This window comes from Neltuma alba, unplaced genomic scaffold (genome assembly GCF_004799145.2).
Source record: "Neltuma alba isolate B1F8T4 unplaced genomic scaffold, ASM479914v2 tig00006928_pilon, whole genome shotgun sequence".
NCBI lineage: Eukaryota > Viridiplantae > Streptophyta > Magnoliopsida > Fabales > Fabaceae > Neltuma > Neltuma alba.
Genome location: NW_021634624.1, coordinates 14,716 through 39,072, shown reverse-complemented (window position 1 = coordinate 39,072; position 24,357 = coordinate 14,716). Strand labels below are relative to the sequence as shown.

At 37.4% G+C, this 24,357-nt stretch overlaps 6 protein-coding genes across 9 annotated transcripts; 3 read left to right on the top strand and 3 right to left on the bottom strand.

The window, feature by feature from the left end:
• Positions 1-316: 316 nt before the first annotated feature.
• LOC114751455 (RING finger and transmembrane domain-containing protein 2-like) lies at positions 317-3,019 on the top strand. The gene is made up of 3 exons (XM_028940129.1): positions 317-399; positions 1,617-1,720; positions 2,578-3,019. Exons 1-3 carry the CDS (start codon positions 328-330, stop codon positions 2,681-2,683), a joined length of 282 nt encoding a protein of 93 aa, XP_028795962.1. The 5' UTR covers positions 317-327; the 3' UTR covers positions 2,684-3,019.
• Positions 3,020-11,075: 8,056 nt separating this feature from the next.
• Positions 11,076-14,306, bottom strand: LOC114751459 (quinone oxidoreductase-like protein 2 homolog). Its single transcript, XM_028940134.1, has 6 exons — positions 13,719-14,306; positions 13,510-13,618; positions 13,160-13,251; positions 12,782-13,040; positions 11,821-11,964; positions 11,076-11,315 (listed from the first exon to the last, which is right to left on the bottom strand). Exons 1-6 carry the CDS (start codon positions 14,060-14,062, stop codon positions 11,223-11,225), a joined length of 1,041 nt encoding a protein of 346 aa, XP_028795967.1. The 5' UTR covers positions 14,063-14,306; the 3' UTR covers positions 11,076-11,222.
• Positions 14,307-14,967: 661 nt separating this feature from the next.
• On the top strand, positions 14,968-16,862 carry LOC114751454 (uncharacterized). The gene is made up of 3 exons (XM_028940128.1): positions 14,968-15,035; positions 15,763-16,084; positions 16,167-16,862. Exons 2-3 carry the CDS (start codon positions 15,767-15,769, stop codon positions 16,860-16,862), a joined length of 1,014 nt encoding a protein of 337 aa, XP_028795961.1. The 5' UTR covers positions 14,968-15,035; positions 15,763-15,766.
• Positions 16,863-17,132: 270 nt separating this feature from the next.
• Positions 17,133-18,459, top strand: LOC114751453 (uncharacterized). The gene is made up of 2 exons (XM_028940127.1): positions 17,133-17,910; positions 18,002-18,459. Exons 1-2 carry the CDS (start codon positions 17,133-17,135, stop codon positions 18,457-18,459), a joined length of 1,236 nt encoding a protein of 411 aa, XP_028795960.1.
• A 2,317-nt stretch (positions 18,460-20,776) lies between these two features.
• LOC114751456 (histone-lysine N-methyltransferase, H3 lysine-36 specific-like) lies at positions 20,777-22,806 on the bottom strand. Of its 2 annotated transcripts, none has more exons than XM_028940131.1 (3): positions 22,526-22,806; positions 21,764-22,410; positions 20,777-21,240 (listed from the first exon to the last, which is right to left on the bottom strand). In XM_028940131.1, exons 2-3 carry the CDS (start codon positions 22,227-22,229, stop codon positions 20,846-20,848), a joined length of 861 nt encoding a protein of 286 aa, XP_028795964.1. In that variant the 5' UTR covers positions 22,230-22,410; positions 22,526-22,806; the 3' UTR covers positions 20,777-20,845. The 2 variants fall into 2 exon arrangements, with proteins under 2 accessions (XP_028795964.1, XP_028795963.1); XM_028940130.1 differs by having other exon boundaries at positions 21,764-22,407.
• Positions 22,807-22,811: 5 nt separating this feature from the next.
• On the bottom strand, positions 22,812-24,357 carry LOC114751457 (uncharacterized). 3 transcript variants are annotated; one of them, XM_028940132.1, is made up of 4 exons: positions 23,725-24,350; positions 23,468-23,521; positions 22,982-23,038; positions 22,812-22,905 (listed from the first exon to the last, which is right to left on the bottom strand). In XM_028940132.1, exons 1-3 carry the CDS (start codon positions 24,280-24,282, stop codon positions 23,024-23,026), a joined length of 627 nt encoding a protein of 208 aa, XP_028795965.1. In that variant the 5' UTR covers positions 24,283-24,350; the 3' UTR covers positions 22,812-22,905; positions 22,982-23,023. The 3 variants fall into 3 exon arrangements, 2 of the variants coding, with proteins under 2 accessions (XP_028795965.1, XP_028795966.1); XR_003740749.1 differs by having other exon boundaries at positions 22,824-22,905; positions 23,463-23,531; positions 23,725-24,357; XM_028940133.1 differs by lacking the exon at positions 22,812-22,905 and having other exon boundaries at positions 23,468-23,531; positions 23,725-24,357.

The following is a 24,357-nucleotide window of genomic DNA, read 5'->3' as shown; positions in this document are numbered from 1 at the left end:
TTTTTTAACTATATTTTGCCTCTGCAACTAACTGAAAGCTGCTAAATTATTTATTAAGGGCCAATGTTACTCTGGTCGAATATCATTGCTGTTGTATCGTGCCTTGTTGCCTACATCAGTTTGGTACCGTTTTTTCTTAAACAAGGATTATGGGAGTCTTTTTTCATCACTGACAACGGATTGTATTTAACTTTCAAGCTAACATCTGCTATTGAGAAGGTACATTTCATTCTCAGATCAGGCTTCGTAGTGCCATATGTGTAGATATTTCAGTATGGTGCTAACTTAATTCCATTCTCTCTATCTTCCTATGTGCTTATAGGTTCAATGCTTCTTCTCTGCCTTAAAAGCATATCAAGAAAGGAAGTTCATTATGGAATATATGCCACAATGGAACAGGTAATTTGCCATTTCTGTATACCGTATTAACCCTGGAACTGTGTTACATTTCGATTGTAATTTACATCTCTCCCCCTCCTCCTTGCTACAATGTTTTGCTTCTTCTATCTAATCATCCGTCAGAGAAATGGAGAATTTCTTGCATACCCGTGTCTTCGAAAAAGAAAAAAGATTTTTTTTTTTTTTTTAACTTCTTTAATGCATTAAAATTACTTGAAGCTTGGTTTTCCAACTACAGATCCACTAGATAATGGTTGGTCCCACCATTTTAAGGTAGGTGAACTAAATAATTCAATGTTTCAAGCCATTTTGCTTTGTTTAAGTATTGTGTTGCAATACCAGTAATAAAATATTACACCAGAGGAATCACAATATTTGTAATTTGTGAACAATATAATTTCTTTTAGGTTTCGTTCAAAGTTTTTTTTTTTTTGTTCTCTCTCAATCTTTTTCCACACATTTCATTGGGTTCCCTACAACTTTTTTTATTCCCGTGGTAGAGAAGTAAGTACCTTCATCTAAAAGCTTTTAAATTACTATCTGTCCCGTGCATTGCATCAAGTGTCATAATGAACAACTTCATATTCAACCATGTGTCATGAGGACGATGAATAAGAATTTTCACTGTTGATGGTGGGATGATTGTGATTCATTAATGTATAACTCAATGGAGAGACCTTTTATGTGGTTATATATTTGCATTTACAGCTGATACTGCCAGGTATCACTTCAATTAATAGATTTCTGTTTTTGAAGAAAATGAACTGGAAGCAAAATTAAATAAACTTTTTACAGTATAGAGCATGTCTATGTGCCATACTTTATGAAAATTTCTCTAGTTATATGGGTAACGGTGTGTTTTTTGGAATCTTGAGCTTGTCCTGTGAAATTGGAGCAAATTTCCATCCTGTCCTCTTACGTTTTACCAGCTAAGGGATGTAAAGCTTTGTTGTAAATTGGCAATGTGCCCAGTTTCCAATTTGTTATGTCTTTGGCTGAAGAAAATTAGAAATTTCAAGGATTCTATTGCTGGCTTATCTATGATACTCAGTCGTTGCCAGGATTTATTTTTATGGGATAGGATTGTCTCCTCTATAGCTCTTGAAGTCGGCACTTTGATGGTTTAATAAAGTAACCTGCGGCAGCAGGGTGGTTGTTCCATTTATCAAAGTGGTTTTGTTGCAGTTGTCATTTAAAATTCTGAATTATAAATGCAGGTAAATGCTGCTGGCGACCTATGTGCTATATGCCAAGAGAAGATGCATGCTCCAGTTTTGTTGCGTTGCAAACACATCTTCTGTGAGGAATGCGTATCAGAATGGTCATCATGATTCTGTTCTTCATCAAGATCTTCCAAAATAAAAGTGCAAGATGTTAAAAAGTAATAAACTCATGTTTTTTTTACCAAATAACTCATCTTTTGAAGCCAATAGCTAATAATTGTTTAGGGTAACAACAACTAGGTAAAAGTGTTTCTTCATTCATAGATAAAATTGAATGTGTTAATCTTGGTTGATTATGTTCCATTTTAAAACGACTTTGGCCACCTTTTTTGAGGCAGGCTTAAACTCCCTCCCTCGTTTCTTTATGATATTCATAATCATAATAACTACGTAATGAGTTTTTATTGGTACTTCTGGGGGAAATTGAGTCTTTTAAAAAGAAAAAACGAATCGAACCAGCGGGGGATGGTTAGAGGGACTAGAATTTTCTGGAAAGGGCAATCTGTCTACAGCCTACATGTAGAAACTTCCATGCGAAAAGAACATATGCTATATCACTGTGCATTCACTTGGTTTTCTTATTAGTCTCATGGGTAGAACGGAAGCACTGACTTTTGTTGATTATGGACCACAAAGCATGGGCACTTTTGGAAAAGAGCCATGTCCATATGGGGCACATGCAAGATATTCGTGTTAGGCAAACATGATGGAACGCTTAGAATTTCACGCAGATATCTTTTAACATGATGGTGTTTGTGCTGGTGTTGTATTCTTTTCAATGGCCGGGGCTCCTAGAAAATAGAACTTTGATTCTTGCCACTGATTCATCAAATGCTTAGCAATGCTGATGAAGATAAATGAATGAGATATATCTAAATCTAAATTGGATTCTATTTTACTCGTAATCATAGTTATCTCTCCTTTCTTGACGAACAAAACGGCACTGACTCTTCAGGTTTGAGAGAGAACGGACTTGCCCGCTATGCAGAGCATTGGTAAAACCCGCTGAACTACGGACCTTTGGAGATGGATCGACAAGTCTAATTTTCCAGCTGTTTTAGGCTCTCTAAGTGTTTTTCAGGTTGGATTATCATTTCACCCCGCATTTTACCTACAAAATGCCCTTACTTTGTTCTATGATTTGAGAAGTTTTCTCATCAATGGCTGCCCAAAAAATCAGACTGAAGGAAAGCATCATAAATATGGTTCACATTTAGTACATAAGCACATGTTCGATTGTTGTCATAAGGTACGATGAGCAAGGGGTTTTTGCTTTGCTGCCAGATACTGAAACGAAAGGATTCGCTCTCCTGATATTTCCACATTTGCCAAAAATCATGATGAACACAAATTTGTTCATAATATTACATCCCTTCGAAATTTAAGTCCAGCCTTTCTCCCTCGCCATATTTTTGTTTATATATATGCTTTCACGGGGATTGTGCAAATATGCTGACCAGTTCGTTGCTGGCTTGATGCATTTTCGAGGGCTGGCATTGCTCTTTATTTCGAGAAATATGTTTACGGTGTTCGTCAATATTAATAAATGGTAAATCAATGTTGATGAATGATTTAGTTTATATTAATGGTTTAGTTGGTTTGAGACCAATTATGCCTATGGGTACCAATAAGCAGGTATTTAGAAAAGTAACTGGAACGGAACTTAAATACCGACAAAGAAAACTAAAAAAATCTGCCGGTATTTGGCCGTTGAAACGTTAGTGATTGTTCGTCGGGAAACTTGCGGACTGTGTTAGGGTTTTCAGAGAGGATTATTGAAATAATGTGAAGAAAAGAAGGCCTGGATTTGGGAATTAGATTGTGGCCCAAATTCGAATAGAGGAAACAGAAGGAAGTATCAACTTTTTTTTAGTTGGCGGTGTATCGGTGCATTTGAATGATCCTGATGTAACGGTGCATTAGTTGTTGACGAGGGATTCCCAAAAGTGAAGAGCGCAAATCTAATCACAATCCCGAGAGTGGATTCGGATTATAGAAACTCGAAAGGCATACTTCATCATCATCATCCTCCTCCTCCATTACGCCACTTCGCTTCTCGCTGTTGACTTCTGTTTCATATTCACATGTTCATTATAATTCCTTCCCAGCTCCCCTCATTTGTCAAAAGTATGTAACGAGTATTTCCACACTACTGGTATTCATATATAACATATATTCCTCGACCTAAGTATCCCTTAATTGTCCTTTCATGTTTCCTTCTCTTTTACCCGATCCTTTGGTTTCAGACTCTCGACCCCGCCGGGAAGATGAAACGCAGCACTGGGGCAAGATTGGCACGAGAGATGGGTGTAAACGTAATATAATAGGTGGGGACAAAACACACTTGATGTAAGGATCATGCCTGATTGGACAAGTCATTCTCCACTTTGTTTTCAGAAACACGAATAAATGTCTCCATTAATTCGCACATTGTACCCAACTTACCCATTTTCCTCATTTTGTTTACCAAAATCCTAGGATTTCTGGTTGAGGATTTGACAGCACCGTCAAGTACTAAATATAAGCATATCTTTCAGTAAAAATTGAAACTTTGATTTGTTATGTTATGAGAGATTAATCTCTTCTATTAGACTTTACTCTCGTGTAGTTCATCACATTTTTTTTGCACAGCTCTTGTATGACTTGCAGTTAAGGGGGCTCATCATATAATGGTACCACAATGGGCTAGCACACCACCATATTATATGTTATGATTGCAAATGTGACTATCAAAAAGCAATCCATGTAATGGCCAATGGGTACATATCGCTTCGGTATGTATTTGGGATCAAAGACGCACGCGCGCAGATTTACGGGCGATCTCCATGACCATCCACCTATCTCACCCAGCCAAACACCCGCATCAGATTGCGCAGCTTTTTAACAGGATGATGGGTGCATTTGTTTAGACTTAAAATAAATAAATACTTCTTAAATAATTTTAAAAAAGTCATTTATTTTATATAGATTTTGTAAAAAGGAGAATATGTTTTTTGTTTGGTCATTACTATAAAAGGTTCTTGTCTAATGATTTTCAGATTTCGTGATGTCTCCATGAATTTCTCTTCATATATCTAATTATTTTACATTTTTATGATATCTTCGTGTATTTTCTTATTTTTATAATATTTTTGCTTATATTCCCTAACAGATTATTATTAAAAAAAACTACTTAAATACCTTCTCAAAACAATAAAAAAACTGTTTTTTTAAAAAATTGGATTATTTTTAAAAGCTTAAACAAATTTTCAAAATATTTCTTCTTGAAAAAATGAGTGATTGTCTTTTTTTTTTAAAAAAAAAAAAAGCCTAAGTGAACGGGCCTAATTCTGTGCGTGTGTGTGTGTGTCTTGACAGAAGAGTATTATATATAATGTTAGAATTTAGTTTCTGTTAAGAAGAACTAAAAAGGACCAAGATTCAATTCTTGATTATTTAATTATTGTAGTTTTCCTACATCATGTGAAAGACCATTCGAAAAAACTAGTAATTATTATAATTCCTTATCGCTCTTCTATTATTTTTAGCAGCATTCTGGCTCTTCCAGTTATTTCCTATTCAAATTAAAGACCAGCTATCATTAAAAAGTTATCATATTAAAGAATTTGTCATAACTCAAAATATTTATATGAATTTAAAATCTCACGCTCCACTTTCAGTCTTGATCTTGGGTGACAGATAATTTGATAATCAAAGATTCTACGAACTTTTATTTGGGAAATAATCATAAAAGAAAATTAATTTTTAATCAAAAAACCGTGAATTTATGAAATTATAAAGAAGGACTAATGTTTTCAAAAAAATAAATGAGCGAAAAGGTTTACTCAGCTGTTAGATAGATGTCTCTCAGTTACAATTATTGCAAATAATCATATCTGCCCTCACCTATTGTCAATTTCCTTCGCCATTTCCCCTTAATTAACCTTGTCTAATCAGGATTTACATTGGGTGCTCATCAGTTTTGATGAGCACCCAATGCTCATCAGATCTGGACCCTTCAGATCTGATTTGGACAGTCCAGGTTTATTTTTATTTTTTAAAAATAATTATTTTAATAGGTATATGATAAAAAATAAAGATAATCTCTTAACTATCATTCTTTAAAAATATAATTTTTTTATTTTAAAATAACTATTTAATAATATTAAATTTGGACCGTCCAGATTGCTCATCAGATGAGCATTGGTGCTCATCAGGTCCCCCTCTGTATTTTCATTGCGACCCCTGTTGAATCTCGCGATGCTGATCAGCAATATATACTTTCATTATATAAATTCAATGATTTCATGTTGGTTGTGAATCGTATACACATGCATGTATGATGCGTATGTTGTATTTGCTGATATTGTTTATGCCAAAATAAAAGCCTCAATCATATTCGGTTTTTCTTCTCGTCCGTCGCCTAACTTCATTGTGGAAAACTAGCCATTGTGAGACTTACCGTACGAACATTAACAATACATCTTTGTACTTCAGATGATGTCGTAGTATGTATATATAAACTAGATTTTTTTCAAGTTAAAGACCCAGCTGCATACGCTTGAACAGTGGCTTCGAAAATGACGGGAAGGTGTCGGCTCTCTCTCTCTCTCTAGATGAAACCAAACATCATTTGAGTCCATGCTCATCACATTCCCACAAAGCCTAGCTCGTTTTGTCCCCCCCCCCCCCCCCCAATTTATTTAACACTTGTATAATATTTGTGCTTCTATCTCTGCCCGTCTGCTTTCTGCAGAATATAGTTTCTATATTCGTATAAATAATGGAATTTACTGTCGTTCGGATTCTCCTTAGCCCCATAAGGTTGTGTCACCAGATTACAACCTGTATTTATTTCCCTGTCTCTGACTCTCATGACGACAATGACTCATTATCATAATATCATCATCATCATCGTGTCTCTTTTGAATTTTCGTTTTTTAGCTCTGAAAGGGAATCTCAAAACAAAATGGAAAAAAAAAAAAAAAATTCTCTCCCCCTAATAATCCAATGGACATCCTTAAGCTGCGGGTCCTTTTTGGTCTTTACAGATCACAGTACGTTTTCGTTTCTTTTATATATCTCATTTTCCTCCTGTGTAGGCTCCGGCGGAGATTCTCATAAAAAGCATACCAGACTTAGGGTTTCAGCTGGCTGATTGACTTTTTGAGGTTCTGCTTTCGGACATACATGTTCAACCTCCAAGCATTATATCCTCTTCTCTCGTCTCCCAAGCTCTGATAAACTGGGCTGCTCCGGCTTACTTAAGCCTGAGAATATGGGGAGATCTGTCTTTTCTTCTCTTCCCTGAATTCTTAATTGGTTTGGTCACCAAGGTAAGCATGTCCGATGTTGTAGTTAATATTAATTCACCATTCTTGATCCTCTAATTCATGGGTCCAGCGTTTCGCAAAAGTAGGGTTTCCTTTGCTTATTTGTCCGAGTGTTATAAGCTTTCCACATATTTGTTTCTCACCAACATTTATGAAAGGGTTATTCAAGAAAAGCATAGGTTAAATATTTTGTGAAGCCCTAAACTTGCATTAATATGCTTAACTTCATCAGTTAGCTAGCTAGCTGATCATTACAATATGTTTTTGTTGACACGGCCCGGCCTCCAGTTTTTCGCTTGCTTCTTGGCGTCCCTAGGTAGACCTCCTCTTTCTTGTTTCAAATTTTCCTTCTATTTTTACCCCTTCCAGTTTTACTTTTGACAAGCTGCTTCTTACTTCTGGAACAATCTCTTCATCAGGCTAATTTAATTTGCTAGTAGCTTATAACAATTCATGTTCATACCAGTCTGATCGAGACTCAAGTTTCAAGTCATTGTTTTCATAGTTAAAACCCCTCGATTGTTGTGATGACAAGAAATCCGTCTTCTATAATCTTATTTCCATACAAACGTTCCTACTTCTCTCTTTCGAAGTTAATTAATGCTCAACTAATTAACTTCTCATACAAGAGAAAAAAAGGCCTTTAATATTATCGTATTTGAGCCTTGTGGATGAATTGATTTAGAAGAACTGTTTTAATTTATAATCTCTCTGACTTCAGATGAGCCTATGTTGACAGGTTAAAGCATGTATGTGATGAGGAGGTGAGAGAGGGTTGAAAAATAGGAGCTTCCTTCAGCCCAGCCATGGATGAAGAATTAAGGGTTGCTGAAGTAACTGCTGAGTCATTCATACACATACTCAGTAGGGATTAAAACGGGACCGTTTTGATACTGTGATTGTGTGAATGAAGCAGCAGATATTTTGCTTCCCTCTTTCTCTGTGCTTGGACTGAAGGGAGCTCCTCCTTGTTTGTCTTCCTCAGTACTCGCAGCTCCCAAATTAAAAGCCACAAGAAAGGCCTGTGTCGTGCTCATGTCCCATGATTCTCATCTACTACTTTGCAAATTGTAAGTATATACTACCTCCGCTACTTAATATAAGAGTCAGTTTGACTTTCAATATAATCCTAAATATAAGATTTCAATCTATTTTATCTTTCATACTTATATATTTTTTTAAAGTAGTTATTGTAGTAGTTGCATGTATTAAATGTTTAATCAAATAGTAGTTTTAGCTAATATATTATTAGTAAGGATATTTTAGGAAAAACAACACATAATTATTACAAATAATTAACTCAATAAACATCTTTAATCTAAATTAACTCTTATATTAAAGACCGGAGGTAGTATTAGCCACTAATATATGCCCAGGATTGATTACATTCTTGTCGGTTTCTTTTTAAAAAAAATAAATTTTAATGTGCTTATTAATTATAACTCAATGGATTTTAGTTTTCTCATTCATACTGTTTGTTAAAATTTGACTAAATGGATTATCTCTATATATTTATTAAAAATGAATTATTCCGCTGCTAATATTATAAACAAATAGAGTAATTTTTTTATAACTTTTATACTTATATTTTATATTGATATATTTATGATTTTTCAAAGATTTATGTAATTTATATTGATGAAAAATAACTAATGAAAGAAAATTTATCTTGCATGCATAGATAGGTTTGATAATTTTTAAAACTATAGATGAACCAAATTAAAGTCAGTTGAAAGTATACAAGAATAATCATTTATATTAGAATAGTGTTCTCGAGAAGGTGATATGAGCCGGTGGAGATCCGATCCACTGACTATGGATGATGATTAAGATTTTGCATTGTAACTTGCAACTCAGGAAGCTATGGTGTGGCACCCAGCTAGGTACGCAGGTAGCTGCTATATATATGTGGCGCTTTTGCCTTTTGCGCTGATTTATACACCTTTTTCTTAATTAGGCTCATATATTTGTCTGTGTATTTGGATCAAATTTATATATATATACATACATATATATATATATTGCCGATCATCACCAACGTATGGCATCATCCACACACGATCACATACAAGCATGCGTTTTGGACTCTAATTTATAATTTCTACTGAGTAGGTATTGGTATGGCATTAATTTAGTGCATATTCAATATAACCCTGATCAGCAGACAGATGTTGCAGCTGGCCCTTGTGGTGGAATCAGATCACAGATCTCATATATATATATATATGTGTGTGTGTGTGTGTGTGTGTGTGTGTATTTATAGACACTCCGATCCCTCCACTTCGCGATTATCGACTTTGTCTAAAAATGAGATAAATTTCTGATTTTATACATACTGAAACAAAAAATCTTCATGTTTGCATTACACGCTCTCTGATAAGTGATGACTAATGAGTTTAGATAGGAGTAATATCATAAAAACGTAATTAACATCATAAAAGTAATTTATTTTATCTAAAAGGTGCGTTATCATAAACATAGAAATAATATTCTTCTAAAAGCCGTCCAAGGCTTTCAGCAGACACCGCCTCGAGAAGTTGCACCTGCACAATTTTCACCGACGTTGATAATGGGTTCTTACCCAACAGTGTATGATTCTGTCACATAAAATATGAATTACTCCAAAATGTGTCCTTGAAATAAGTGGAGGATATTGGTACTGACAAGAGAAATCCGGATATGCTCTGGATAAAGCTCAAGTTCCCATTTTCTTCAAGTGGGGTTTCTGAGTCTGTGCAACTGTGTATACATAGAAAGTCCCCTCAAAAGAAGTGGGAATTAAATAACAATATTAGCTGAAACGGACTAAAATATCCAGAGCAGGATGGATGTATGGATGTGATGAATGTTCGCTGTTCAGGGATGGCAAAGAGAGAATCAAGTTGCAGTTAATTAATTATCATGTCCATCAGTAATGAATCAGCAACTAAGAATGTGTCTGGCATATATATATGAGTCGTACATCGTCCATGAAAAATATATATGAGTTGCGAAAGGGCGCAGTAGGATACGACGAAAGCCTTTGCGGCTCAGGGATTAAGGATATATCTGCTTCTGCCGCGGAGAGAGTGAGACTAGTGTAGAAGGGTGTTATTTGGTTGATGATTCTCAGACTCGTTACTACAAACAAAGTTTTATATTAAGACCGCGATAGTACTTGTCATATATATATAGTACTATATATCACTTTCTGGCTTATATGCATATTAAGTAGTCGCTTCGAGTTTGACTTCGGTTATACTACCTCCGGTCCTTAATATAATAAAAGAGTTAGTTTAACTTTTAATTTAATTTTAAATATAAAACTCCATATATTCAAAAAAATAAAACCCTAATCTATTTTATCTCTAATATTTATTTATTTTTTTCCTAACTAATCTTTACAATAATTGTACATGTTAAAAAATTACTATCAATTTGTAACTCAAACACATAATTAATAAGAACATTTTAAAAAAGACAACACATATTTATTACAAATAACTAATTTAAATGGATGTCTTGATTTTTTTTTCAAATTAATTAACTAGGTCTTGTACTGAGAATCGAAAATATTACATATGTATATACACGTTGTTTATAACTCGCCTCCATATCTTTAATTTTTAAACCAGTGTCGCAATGAAATCGGACAGCATCGCCTTAAGAAACCGATCAATATATATGATGGTCATCATTGGCGGTTGCTAATCACTCACTGCGTATAAGACATTGCATGCTTCCGTCTCATGTTTATGGTTTTCGTATATATTTATGACGCGCAACATTTCAAAGAAACTTTCAGACCAGATGCATGCATTGGTGAAAGAAATACGCACTTCAATTAACAATCAACTTCAGTCAAGTCACATAATATCATCGTCACCTTTTATCCAATATTAGACTAAACCTCGCCCAAAACAAAACATTATCCATGTGTGTGACCGAACCCGGTATGCATATAATAATGGTAAAACCAAAATAGAAACTACAAATAGGTTACGCCACTTCATAATTTTAGGAATTAGGAATTATAAAGTCTTTCAGCCCGACTAACAGGCCCAATTTGAAATCAGGCCAAACCAGGAATGGATCAAGCCCAATTTGTACTGGATAGGGCCCCGTAGCCCGGGCAGACTAAGTTTTAGGAGGAAAGCATAAATAGACAGTGACTAAAACTGAGGGATGACCATCTTTCATTAGCACCATAGTTTGGCTAAATGTACATGTGCCATACATTTATTGGAAAATGTTATCCAGACATCAAAAGGCACCATAAACGAGGCAAAATTCTTCAACTTTAGCGGATTCACAGCTTAGATATGGGACGTTTCTCATCAAAAACAATCATCACCTTCCCAATAGCTTTTCTATCTCTGATAGCAGCAAAGGCGAGGTTGGCCTGCAAGGAAAGATCTTTGCCAGATCGTTAATTCCCAAAAACCATATGCATAGATGTTTCTTGTATATTACATCTTAATTCTTAGCTGACAGTGAGTGTGTGTGTAGAGAGAGAGAGAGATATTGAAAAACATCCAAAGGGATTGCAGAAACAAACTAACCATTACTAACACCCAGCATAGATTTACGTGTAAATATCATATTTGGTTCACATTAAAAGAAACAATAAGATTAAATCATTCATTTGTTTGCCCTCCTCTCCCAGCTCGCTTTATGTTTACTCGTGAGGGGTTTCAGGAGCAGCAACTCACTAAATTGACAAAAATCGGGCAATCAAGTTTCTTTCTAGAGATAATTGCCCTCCGAACGGTACCAGTAAGCTTCTTAACACAATCTAGGAAGATCTAATGGCACGCCTTGCAACATTTAGGGGGATCGACACCATTTAGCCACGGCTAGACCTCAAATTAAAAGAACAAATGTGCACAAAAGAGAAAAATCCTGACCTCTGTGAGCCGGTAAGAATGAGAAATGTGGATACAAATCAAGCCTCTTGCCAGCCAGGATAGTAGCTCCCTAACAGAGTCTTCAAGAACAGCCGGGCGATGTATTTTATAGCTACCCCAGTAAAGACCATGCACTGTCCAATTCTGTTACAACAATATTAAATATAAATAAATCCAAGACATCACAGCCGAAAAAAATGAAGGATCCGAACAATAAGCATTTCACAGTAACAAAACAGAGGCACCACCGCCGTGGCAGGAGTTAATGGCTTTTCATTTGAAAAGCTTGACAGTTGGTGTTATGCTGCCTTAGATCCACAAAATAAGTTTTCTGAATATGACGAGGAGAATGTGACTCGAGCAAACAAATTACATGCTAAATGTGAAACAGAAAGAGAGCATTGCTTCACAAATCGTAATTTTCCCTCAAGATGAGTAGATATAAAAGTAACCTCAGACAGCAAGGAGTATCATCTGCAAAATTATTGTGTTATAAGAAAACAAGAGATTTAGTATATTTCCCACACTTTTCATCATACCAAGCCATCGCATCTTTCTTTTAAACATGTGCAACTAAATAACGGATACAATCATATAACATCGCATAAGATAGGAAATGCACCAAACTGGATACACGCTGCTTTATCCCTTTCTTATGCCAACTAATTTAAAGCCTTAGACAGAAACTTAACAGCAGGAGCCAGAATAACATCGTGACGCAAAGGGACCACATTGGAAGAGAAGGAAAGAAATGAACGAAAGAAGGTTAGATCAATTTTAACTGCAATTTGTGAGGCATCAGGCGGGCTTCCCTGCAATATCTCCGGCTGATTTCAAATCCTTCCTTCCATAACTTGTTTTAGAATTCAATCCGTTTGTGTTTCATAAAGCATGATCAGATAAGTGACAAGCAAAAAGTCATCCAATCAACAATCAGTCCGAAAATTTGTTCTTGACGTACCTTTACAAGAGCTATATTAGAAGGGATGACAGGAATTTCTCCGCTTGCAAACCCAATGATCAGAATGTTAGCTCCCCAGTTCAAAAGCTTCATAGTCTCCTTAGTAAGCTTGCCTCCAACTGGGTCATACAGGACATCGACCCCTTTGAGCTTTCGAGCGTTAAGAAACTCTCTGACACTTTGAGTGACATTTTGACAAGCCAAGTCCACCACATGATCAGTACCAAGTGATTTCAAGAGCTGCACCTTTTCGCTTCCCCTGTAACCAGGTTGTGTTAGGAATGCTAAACTCCTAGAGACACCGAGTAAATGTGCTATTAATGGATGGAGAAATGCTTGTCAACTGTTACATTATCGGCAACTAAAACAATTCACTACCTAGCTACAGCTATGACAATGGCACCGCAAGCTTTCCCAATTTGTACGGCTGCAAGGCCAACACCTCCTGCGGCACCCAAAACAAGCAATACCTACAGTTCCATAATCTATTTAAATACACCGTTGGACACATGATGCAACAATCAAAGCTGAGAAAGGTAATAGCATTAAACTGACTGAAACAAACCATAGGAGGACCGAATTAAGGGTAGTTGTGAGACTCATGGATATACATGCTGGATCAGAAGATACATAAAAACTCGCACTGAGATATCATTATTAGTCTGGTCAACTAATATTCAATAAATGCTTCAACTTGTGAATTTTTAAAGTTGAAGATAGTCAGATACCTGACCAGAGGTCAATCCAGCTCTATGGACGAGTGCGACGTGTGAAGTACCGAAAGCCACTGGAAGGGCGCCGGCAGCAACCAGATCACAACCTTCAGGTACGCGAAACCTTAACAATTAACAAACATTAAACACATGACGTAGAAGAGTTCTAAAATTAACAATAAAATGGAATAAAGAGCAAAAGGGAAATTTGGGCAGAATCTTACAGTTGGCTCTGGTCTACAACGATGAATTCAGCAAAAGAGCCAAGAGGAACGAAGGAACAAACAGGGTCTCCGACTCTGAGGTTGGAAACTTTGGGGCCAACGGAGTCAACGAAGCCAGAAAAATCGGAACCTGGGATGAATGGCAAAGCAGCCTTCTCTTGATATTTACCCAGTATCTGCAAATAATTTGCAAAATTCAAGCTGGTGGCTTTGATTCTAACCCTTACAGAAGTGGGAGAATCCAACTCAGGGATAGGGTGGTTTTTGGAGACAAATATTGGGCTAGAATCATCTTGTGCTGCCACAGTAGGATCACCCAATTTTCTGCACAGAAGAGCTTCCATTTCTGATGGGTTCGGAGTTTCTCTCTTGGAGACCGATATTCCCGACGGATGTTTATTATCTGCAGTCTAGATTATGAACCGATAGTGGGGGTAGGGAGTCTGAATTTTAGTTGTGATGCTGTATGATCCAATCGCTCAGTTTTTTTCCACATGTTTTTTCTCCGCCTGGGATCCAATGGCCGGTTTGGTTAGTTGAGAACTCAATTACGGGAATCGTGATATGCAGCGAACTAACCGGAAAGTCTGATTTCGGCTATGTTTGGATTGCCGATTCAAACGGTGAAAGTGCCTAGGAAATTGTGAAACCAGCGTTTGCAACTGAAATGAAGGAAAATGGTTGTTTGGCTGCAATATCTTATCCAACTGACTTCTGAAGCAAACGGTGGACGTTGGCAACGCTGAGGAGAGTGACTTCTGGGAGCGTCTGAGACTGAAATTTACCGTTGAGGGTCATTATTAGATCCATAAAAAATACCACCTACCAGTAAAACCCTCCCTGCATTTTCCCTCCCCCCGAATCCATTCGCTACGGTCTCCCTTCGTAGAGCTTCTCCACGGTCTCCCTCCCTCCTGCTTCACCGTGAGTCCGTGACCGACCGCTCTCCCTCCCTCCTTCTCGCCGGCGCTTCTCCATCCGTGATTATCGCCGGTGCTTCTCCTTCCTTCACTCTCTGCATTTTCTCCGGTGGTCCTGAGGTTGTTCGACCGAGCTCGCCCCTTCTAGCATCCTCAGTGCGTTTGCTTCACCGGATCTGTTGAGGTTCACCGTGGCTGCCGAGCTCGCCCCTTCTAGCATCCCCTTGTTCGACCGAGCTCGCCCCTTCTAGCATCCCCTTGTTCGACCGAGCTCGCCCCGCTCGACTCGATTGACCGTGCGTCGTTCTGCTTCACTTGATTTCCCCTGCGTCGGCGCTTCTCCCTGCGTGATCTCTTCCGCTTGGCCCTGTTTCAAACCCGGAGCTTCAGGTCGCAGGTAAGGTCGCAGCTTCAGATCAACCGTTTTGCTTCATTGTTCTTCGAACTCATCTGCCTTTGTGGGTTTAATTCTCTGGTATTATCTGTTTAATTTACTGATTTTTGTGTGCTGATAGTATCTGATAATTTGCTGATTTTTGTGTCTCCATAGTATCTGATAAATTTGCTAATCTTTGTGTCCTGGTAGTATCTGATAAATTTGCTAATTTATGTGTCCTGGTAGTATCTGATAAATTTGCTAATTTATGTGTCCTGGTAATATCTGGTAAATTTGCTTATTTTTGTGTCTTGGTAGTATCTGATAAATTTGCTTATTTTTGTGTCCTGGTAGTATCTGATAAATTTGCTGATTTGTGTGTCCTGATAGTATCTGATAAATTTGCTGGTAGTGTCTGATAATTTGCTGATTTTTGTGTCCTGGTAGTATTTGATAAATTTGCTGATTTTTTTTGTCTTGGTAGTATCTGATAGATTTGCTGGTAGTATTTGATAAATCAGCCTGATAATCTTTCTAAGAATACGTGGGAGTTATTATTTAGGGAATTCATTTAGAATTGAAGAGGGATGTGGTTTAAGCAAACACTATTAATAGTTTAAAAATGTATTGATTGATTGTTTTTAAATAAAAAGTTTAAGCAGACACTATTAATTGTGGGTTTATTCATGTGTGTTACTGCTTCATTCTAAATCTATTGTGAATTTGATACATATGTAATTTCATCAAGAACAATGAGTAACGATAAAGGCAAGGCGTATTGGGATGTAAGCACTACTGGTGTTTTTCTCAAAATATGCATGGACCAAGTTTTTAACAAACATCGTCAAGGATCCTCTTTTACAAAGCTAGGCTGGGACAACATTCATAAAACATTCAATGAAAAGACAGGGAGAGGATATGAGAAGAAACAGCTGAAAAATAGATTGGATAACTTGAGGAAAGAGTGGAAGCTATTTGAGCAGCTAATTGGAAAGGAGACCGGCATAGGGTGGGACCCTGAAAGGAACACAGTGGTGGCATCTGATGAGTGGTGGGAGAGAAAGAAGCTGGTATGAACTAACTCCTGTTAATTTTTAAGCAGTTAGTGACTTCTGAAAATAATTTAACCTTTGTTTACTTTTGGCTTTGCAGGAAAATCCAGCATACGAAAAGTTTAGGCAGCATGGGTTAAAATTTCGGACTGAATTAGAAACTCTATTCAGGGGCACTATGGCATCAGGACAAGATATGTGGTCACCTTCTTCAACCCAGCCTGAGCCACAGCCTGCGCCACAGCCTGAGCCACATAGGACTGATCAGTCAAATGATTACCGACCAACCATGGATTGGGAAGAAGGTTCAGGGGACAGTGAAGATGGCCTTTTAGGTGTTGACACTGAACGCCCTGCAGGAGTTTCGGACGATTTGGACGGCATCAATTTAACTGCAAACACATCAAACACTACACCCAGTATACGTATTGGTTCAGGGAGCCAAGGGAAGAGGAAGAGAGGTGGAGGGTTGGATAAGTACAAGAAACAAAAAATGCCAGCGACAAGAAGAATAGCAGATTCAGTAAGCTCAATTGAGAAGGCTTCAATTAGTACAGCAGCAGCAGTAAACAAATTGGTCAACAGTGATAACACTACCGAGCTTACCTCTGATCTGCTGAGTATGAAGGAAATTGTTAGTGACACTCATCTTTGTGTCATGTGTTGTAATCTGCTGGCAAACAAGACTTTCAGGGACATATATGCTGGTCTGAGAGAAAATCGGGAGGTATTAGTGGCTTGGTTGAAGCACAATGCTGCAAATCCACCGCCATATGCTGCACCAAAGAATCCTTGAGTTGTGCCAGCAGACTTGTTATGACTTCTGTTTTTCTACCTTAGTGTATTATTATGTGCTATGTGTTATGACGATGTATCTAATTACTAGGTTTAATGTTTTGTGTTTCGTGACTATGTTTAATGACCAAGTTTAATGTGTGTTTCATTACTATGTTTAATTATTATGTTAAAGTTTAATGACGATTTGTGTATTATCTTTTCTGTTCTTTTTTGTGAAAATTTTACTTATATTTAGTATTTATCTATTCACAGGTAACACACATCTATTATGTCTGATTCAACGGAGGGTTGGGACGAGGGTTGGGAGGATGATGAGGGAGATGAATGGTCTCAATTACTTCCCGCTATACATGAACACACAACACAATTATCAGAGCTAAGTGTGTTAATGGGTCAGTATGTGACACCTTTTCTGTGCAAACAACCATGTAGAACTAGTGAACAAACTGGTTATTTGTGGGTTCAAGAACTTTTAGACGGGCATGTAGGACGGTCTAAGGAAATGTTTCGAATGGAAACAGAGACATTCTATCGGTTATGTTCTAAATTGGTTGAACATGGGTTACAAAATACTAAGTACATAGGTATCCATGAATCTGTTGCCATGTTCTTGAATATAATTGCGCATGGCCAATGTAATAGGATGATTCAGGAAAGGTTTCAGCATTCAGGAGAAACTGTCAGTCGGCATTTTCATCGAGTGTTAGCTGCTTGCCTCAATTTATCTCGAGAAAATATCAGGCCAACTGATCCTACGTTTTCCTATTGTCACCCAAAAATAACAAATGATCCACGATACTTCCCATTTTTTAGAGATGCAATTGGAGCAATTGATGGTACCCACATAAGATGTAAGGTTAGTCAAGCTAGGCAAGACAAATATATCAATAGGAAGGGATTTCCTAGTCAAAATGTCATGGCCGTATGTGATTGGAATATGTGTTTCACGTTTGTGTTGGCGGGCTGGGAAGGTAGTGCACATGATGCTCGTGTCTTTCATTCTGCTATCTCAACTCCATCCCTGAATTTTCCTCATCCACCTGAAGGTATATTTCTTTGATTTCAAATTAAATATTTTTAAATTCAGCTTCATTTGTATCATTTTCACCTCAATATAAGTTCGTCATGATTTTTTAGGAAAATATTATTTAGTTGATGCTGGTTATCCATCACAAGTGGGATACCTTGGCCCGTACAGACGTGAGCGCTATCACCTTCCAGACTTTAATCGTCACCCAAGATTTACAAATCAGAATGAGGCCTTCAATTATTATCATTCTAGTTTGAGATCCACTATTGAAAGAACTTTTGGGGTGTGGAAGAATAGGTTTGCAATCTTAAGCAATATGCCCAGATTCAAGTTTCAAACACAGGTCGGCATAGTTTGTGCAACAATGGCTGTCCATAATTTTATCAGGCAAAATTCTCCAACTGATGATCGCTTTATAGAAGCTGAACATGGAAGTGTAATAGATGAAGAAAATAATCATGCAAGTGGTGAGGCATCCTCGTCAAGTTTAACATCTGCTGCACAAATGAATCGTGTTCGTGACTCAATTAGAGACCAAATTGTGCAAAGTTTACTATCTAATTAGTTATGTTATTTCATTTACTTTAATTACAGACTAAATGAATTTTAATTTATATTCATGTTTGTCCATTATGTATATTTAATTAATTATTTCCAATGTGTTTTTTTATTTTTTTCAGCACAAATATTTTTATTTCATAATTTCACAATTAAACTATTTATATTTTATCATAATAATTTTATATGTTTTTTTAACCTATTATCACATTAAAAACATAAAAAATCAAAAAACTACTATTTAATAAAGTTCATGCCCTTTTTAGTCATTTTACAACTAAACTAACTTTTTCATTCATCATCCAAACAACTTCCAGCTTTTTCAACTGACTTTTCAAAAGCACCTATCCAAACATACTCTAACTGACTTTTACTCTAACTTCAGTTACAAAAGTCAGTTGAGCTAGAAGTCAGTTTTGCCCAACGCCAATCCAAACATACCCGAATCGTCCCCGTGAATCGCATGGGTCGCTAGTATGAACTGTATGGATTAGATTTTGGAGAAAACTTATATCCAGTTCATTAGGTCCAGTCCAACCAGTTCTCCAATTAGCATGTGCCACCTGGATTCACTAAACACATCAATATTTCACAGCATCTTCTCCTCCGTTAACGAGTCGCAACGTTAAATTAATCATCTCCTTCCTCTCTTTTTTTTGGAATAACAAGGTAAGCTTGAGCTTCAAAAATTAACAAATCAAAACATATTACATCAGGGGAAAGAGATATGAGATAGCATTACCAAGATCTTGTGAAACTTGAGCCTCAGAGAAGGCAGGAGATTCCTGAAGATACAATCATTTCCTAAATCTACAGTACTGTTTGCTACTATGGATCTCTCCTCCCTATCTCCGTTTACGGGCAGTGATCATGAAGAAATGACTGCAGCCGATGAGAAATGGCGATAGTGGGCAAGCAGTTGCAGCGGCGGTGAAGAGAGGGCAGTGGCAGTGCACTCAGCAAAGTGGATTGTCAGTCGAGGAAACTTCATGAACAGAGGACTGCAACAATCTATGTTGTGGATTCATGATCGGTGAAGAGGAGTGGTGATCATGATTTGTAGGTATTGGGTATCAATGACCTGAGATTCTGAGCAGGTACTTGGTTTTAGAATTGTGATTGCCGTGATGCCGTCAAATCTTGCTCAAGTTGCTCTTTCTAGGTTCTTCCCTCGCTCTTGCTTTGTCATCATCTTTCTTTAATCTTGAAATCAATCGTTGAAAGAGTTGAAGACCTTGTTTCTAGTCCAAAGATGTTTAGGTACCCATGGTTTTGAAAAATCAAAGAACTGCCTTCATGCATAAAAATTTCATATCAGTATAATTCCAAGAGCAAACTTCTCTTGTACCAGCCATCCCCTCTCAATTTGTCGATAGAGAGAAATAAAGCACAGTCTTTTAATCAAAAGAGGAGTGAAGCACCACTTTGATTTGTTTTGTCGTGACCCGTGAATGGGGAATCAATTGATAGCCGCTGAGCACTGTAATTAATTCCATAATAGCAGATAGAATTGTAGATTTAGGAACTTGCGGCTGGTTAACGGAGGGAGACGGTGTGAAATGGTGAGGTGTTCAATTAATCCAGGTGGCGCATGTTGATTGGTGAACTGGTTAGACTGGACGTAATGAACTGGATTTAAGTTTTCTCCTTAGATTTTGCCTTAGGATCAGACCTTCAAATTTAATTTATTTTTACTCAATTTTTTTGTTTGGGCCAACAACCGTTTAATTATAGTTGGTAATCCTTATCGACCGTCTAATTTTAGTTGGTAAACCTTATCAATTTAGACTGGTCAAAAAAAAAATCACAAGGTACGTAGCATCAATCGTTGACTTTTAATACTAATAAAGGTCAATAATCATATACAATAGTCATTATTCCTGGAGATTTAAAATCCTTACCGCGCGGTATTCCTTAGTTGTATAAATTGGGAAAAACGGTGGGCCGCCTATACATTTCGGTGGCTTCAGGTTGATTGCCTTGTTTGCGTTTTCACTGATTAAAGACGTCATTTGGAATACCAGATTGAGCCGAATGATTTTTTCTGCAGGACTAATAAACTAGTACTATCTCCGGTCCTAATTATAAGAGTCAATTGACTAAGTTGAAGAGATTAAAGAAATAAATTGAATTAGTTATTTATTCTAAATATGTGTTGTCTTTCCTAAAATATCCTTGCTAATTAAGTGTATTGACTAAAACTATCATTGTTAGAAGGACTACTTTGAAAAAAAATAAATAAATATAAGAGACAAAGTGGATTAGGGTTTTATATTTAGGACCAAAATAAAAAATCAAATAGAACCTTATATTAAGAACCGAGGTAGTATTAATTAATGTTTTAAGAAAGAACAAGTAACATTTACAACAGAAGCAAGCAGCCTGGCACTTGTTCAGGAAGGAGGATCAGTGGGCATGGTACAAGCAAGGCCAGAAGGAACATCAAATCCAGACATGAAGTCATCCCCAAATATGAGAGCTCCCATCGCCAACCCCGGAGGTACATTCTCAGGAGGGTTTGGCCCAGATGATGGTGGTGGCAAGGAATCATTTTTGGGTAGAAAAGTGGGAATATAACCGGCATTTGAAGGTGGGGGCGGTGGAGGAGGAGTTCTCCGTCGTTCGTAACTAGGTCTGCCCTCATCCGGATCAGTGTCCGAGTCGTTGGTAGGGAGTTGCCTCGGATAGGAGCCGGGAATGTTTGTCCGTGCTTCCTTCTTTTGGCGGTGGGGGGAAGAATACTCCTCCCCTAATCCATTTTCTGTAGTCAAGTTTCCTCTCTTCTTTCCTTCGCAACAAACACAAAATGCGTAGGAGGTGAAAGGAAGAGGAGTAGAGTTAAAATTAAAACATAAAACCATTACTTTTGCTAACCAACAATCACACGCCTCAATCTTGAATCTTATCTTTATACTACCTCCTGTTTTTAATATAAAAATTAGTTAACTAATTTAAATAGATTAAAAAAATTAATTATATTAACTATTTGTAATAAATAGATATTTTTTAAAATATCCTTACTAAAAAGTGTATTAGCCAGAACTATTATTACTATAAAAACTACTTTAAAAAAATGAATAAATTTAAAGACAAAGTTGATTAGGATCTTATATTTAATGTCAAAATAGAAATAAAAAAAACTCTTATATTAAGAACAGGAGATTATAGTTTTTTAAAAAAATTTCACTTGAAATGGGAAATAAAAAATCAAAGATCACGTGACAGAGGCATGCATCTTTGCAAACGACAAAAGGCAAATTTCCTGTTAAAAAAATGAGGCATAGCCAGGAAGTAGCCGCTCCAATTCATACCTAGGTTCGAATTTTGCCCTTTCTTTTCCTCCAAAATACGAACTGAAATATCAATGAAGCCTGCTGGTTTGTCGGAATCCTTCTTTCGTAATTGGTAGCTCCGAAGTTCCTCATTTCCCGTGCTTAAAGAAACCTCTGAATTTGGAACCTTCTTCGCTAGAAACTCTTTGATGATAACAGATGCAGAGCCATGTACCTTTTCCGTGAGGAATATAGGATCTATACTACGAACTTCCACATTCAACACTAGATCTTGGATGTTGATCTCTGACTCAGAGTCATCAACCAGAATGGCAAACTTGGTTTTCCAAACAGGATTTTCACTCCCAGAGGCATCAACCTTGGTACAATATTTGCAGTTAGGATCAATCCATCCAACAGCAAACCATTGACGCTTCCAAAGCGAGGGTGGATACCCGAGCCCATGAGCAGATACGAGGCTTGCCTCAACCCAGACTTTCCCCATAGAAGGCTCATGGAAGAAAAACACGATAACAAAGAGATCTTTGTCTCAAAAAATTCTTCCTTCAACGAGGTCTGAACAGGAAAAAGAAAAAGAATATGCTTTGCATTGTTCCAAAGCCTACTTTCCTTTGCTGCTCGGAAAATCAAAATCCTCACCAAACATTAGCGTTAAATCCCGCCTGCTAAATGAATCACAAACAAGCAGGAATCTGTTACTATTTTGAATGGGGATATTAAATCAGTCACATGTAAAAGAACTTACAAGAATCTGTACAAAACAATTTATAACACATTTACATTGAACCATAGGGCTTCTTCTTCCTGCGATTGCTCATTCCCAGTTCTCACGTCAAATATGACTTCTAATTTACACCTGTCAAGAAGAAACAAAAATAGAGATGCTAATTATTGAAAAATTGTTTTATGGAGCGGTACCGATCTTGTCTTTGCTTTCTGCAGTTTCATTTCTGTTTTATGCGACGAGGATTCACTCATTACATGATTGCCCTCGAGGATTTGAAGGGTCCTTTAAGAGGTGGAACCAACAATAGCTTTCGGCCTATGCGTCTTACTTCATATTCACACCTTGCTGGGTCGTTGATGATGTAGCCTTCGTGTACATCATGGTAGTAGAGCCCAAAATGTCACCTCCAAATCCACATGCCTTAAAGAATAACCTGACAATGAATGTGCTTATAAATTGCAGTCCATAAGAGGATGGGACAAGGAGCTCCAGAAGAATCAATTAAATACCTCTCATTCTCTGTACAAAGAGCTGCGATGTCATAAATGTCTCTATTTGTGAGCATCCTACAAAGAGGAAGTGATGATATTGAGATTCCTTGAGATTATTTATGTGTTTGATCGTTAGAGTAAAGAGAGGGAGAGAAGGAAAAGAGCCAAGAGACAACAAAAACTTGCTGGGTTAAGTCAAAACATCACCTTGTTTTCATTTTTCGAAGAACCAAATACATATTCAAATCAAATAACTCAAAATATGGTAATTTGATGATTGATGAAATCAAGATATGGAGCTTATATTTTGGTGATCCCAGTAATAATTGAACACCAACAATCACTGCCCCACAACAAACTCAGGGTACTATGGTTGAAGACTTGAAGCATGTCAACAAGCAGTCAACTATGCAGCGATAATTGAGAGTGCCCAATTTGTGAAGCAACTCAATCTCATGAACTATTCAGATTAACATTAACAAAAAGAGAGCAACAATACCTTACAATTTTTTTAACTATCACTCGGCCAATTCCCAGTCTCCAGAGGGAAGGAATGACCTGCAAAGTACTGAAGCATGTTCATGCAACCACGTTGGCTAAAATGGTTGAATCGCCAAACAAATAATCGATTGAGAGGCATAAAATGTAGTTTCTTCGATGTTACGTGTTATTCTAGTACTAGGGAAAAAAAAGGTTGTATTGCGATATCAATTTATTTCGCCGTCACCATGTCTTATCAATGGAAAGTCGGGAATTGTTACCATCACATCGTAGATTGAAGCGGTAAGGCCGCAATCAGAAATGGCACGGCCAAAGCCCACCAACTGACCGTCGAAGGGAGAAACCGGCGTCACGCTCTGCAAGAAATCTGCCATACCCATAATCGTCTTCGACGAATCCGTGGAGGAAGTGGAATCGCTATCCCCGTCATCATCAACAATATGGTGAGGTTTGCAGAATACGGAGACAAGCACAGCGCTGTGAGACAGAGCAACGCCGAGCTTATGGATATCGACGGGTTCGACGCGGCCATGGGAGTCCACGTAATTGGGGAACCTATGGCACGAGTGGTTGCAATTGGCATAAAGCTGTTGCAGCTGGTGAAGATCAATGTGTTTTGGGTCCGTGGAAATGTAAATAGGAAAAGGCGGCCTAATTGCTGGGCTTAGCAGCTTTCCATCCGTTTGTGAGATTTGAGTGCTTCTTCTTCTAATCCATCTTAATTCCATATACGCCGACTGAAAACCCACCATCGCTTGTTTCTCTAACCGCATCTGAATCTTCATACGAACTGCAATTCTCGTTACTCCCATATCCATCCGAAACTTCGCGGCGGGGACTTCGAGCGGGAGGTTAGCGCCAAGCTGGATGATAGAGATAAGATTCGTTGTGGT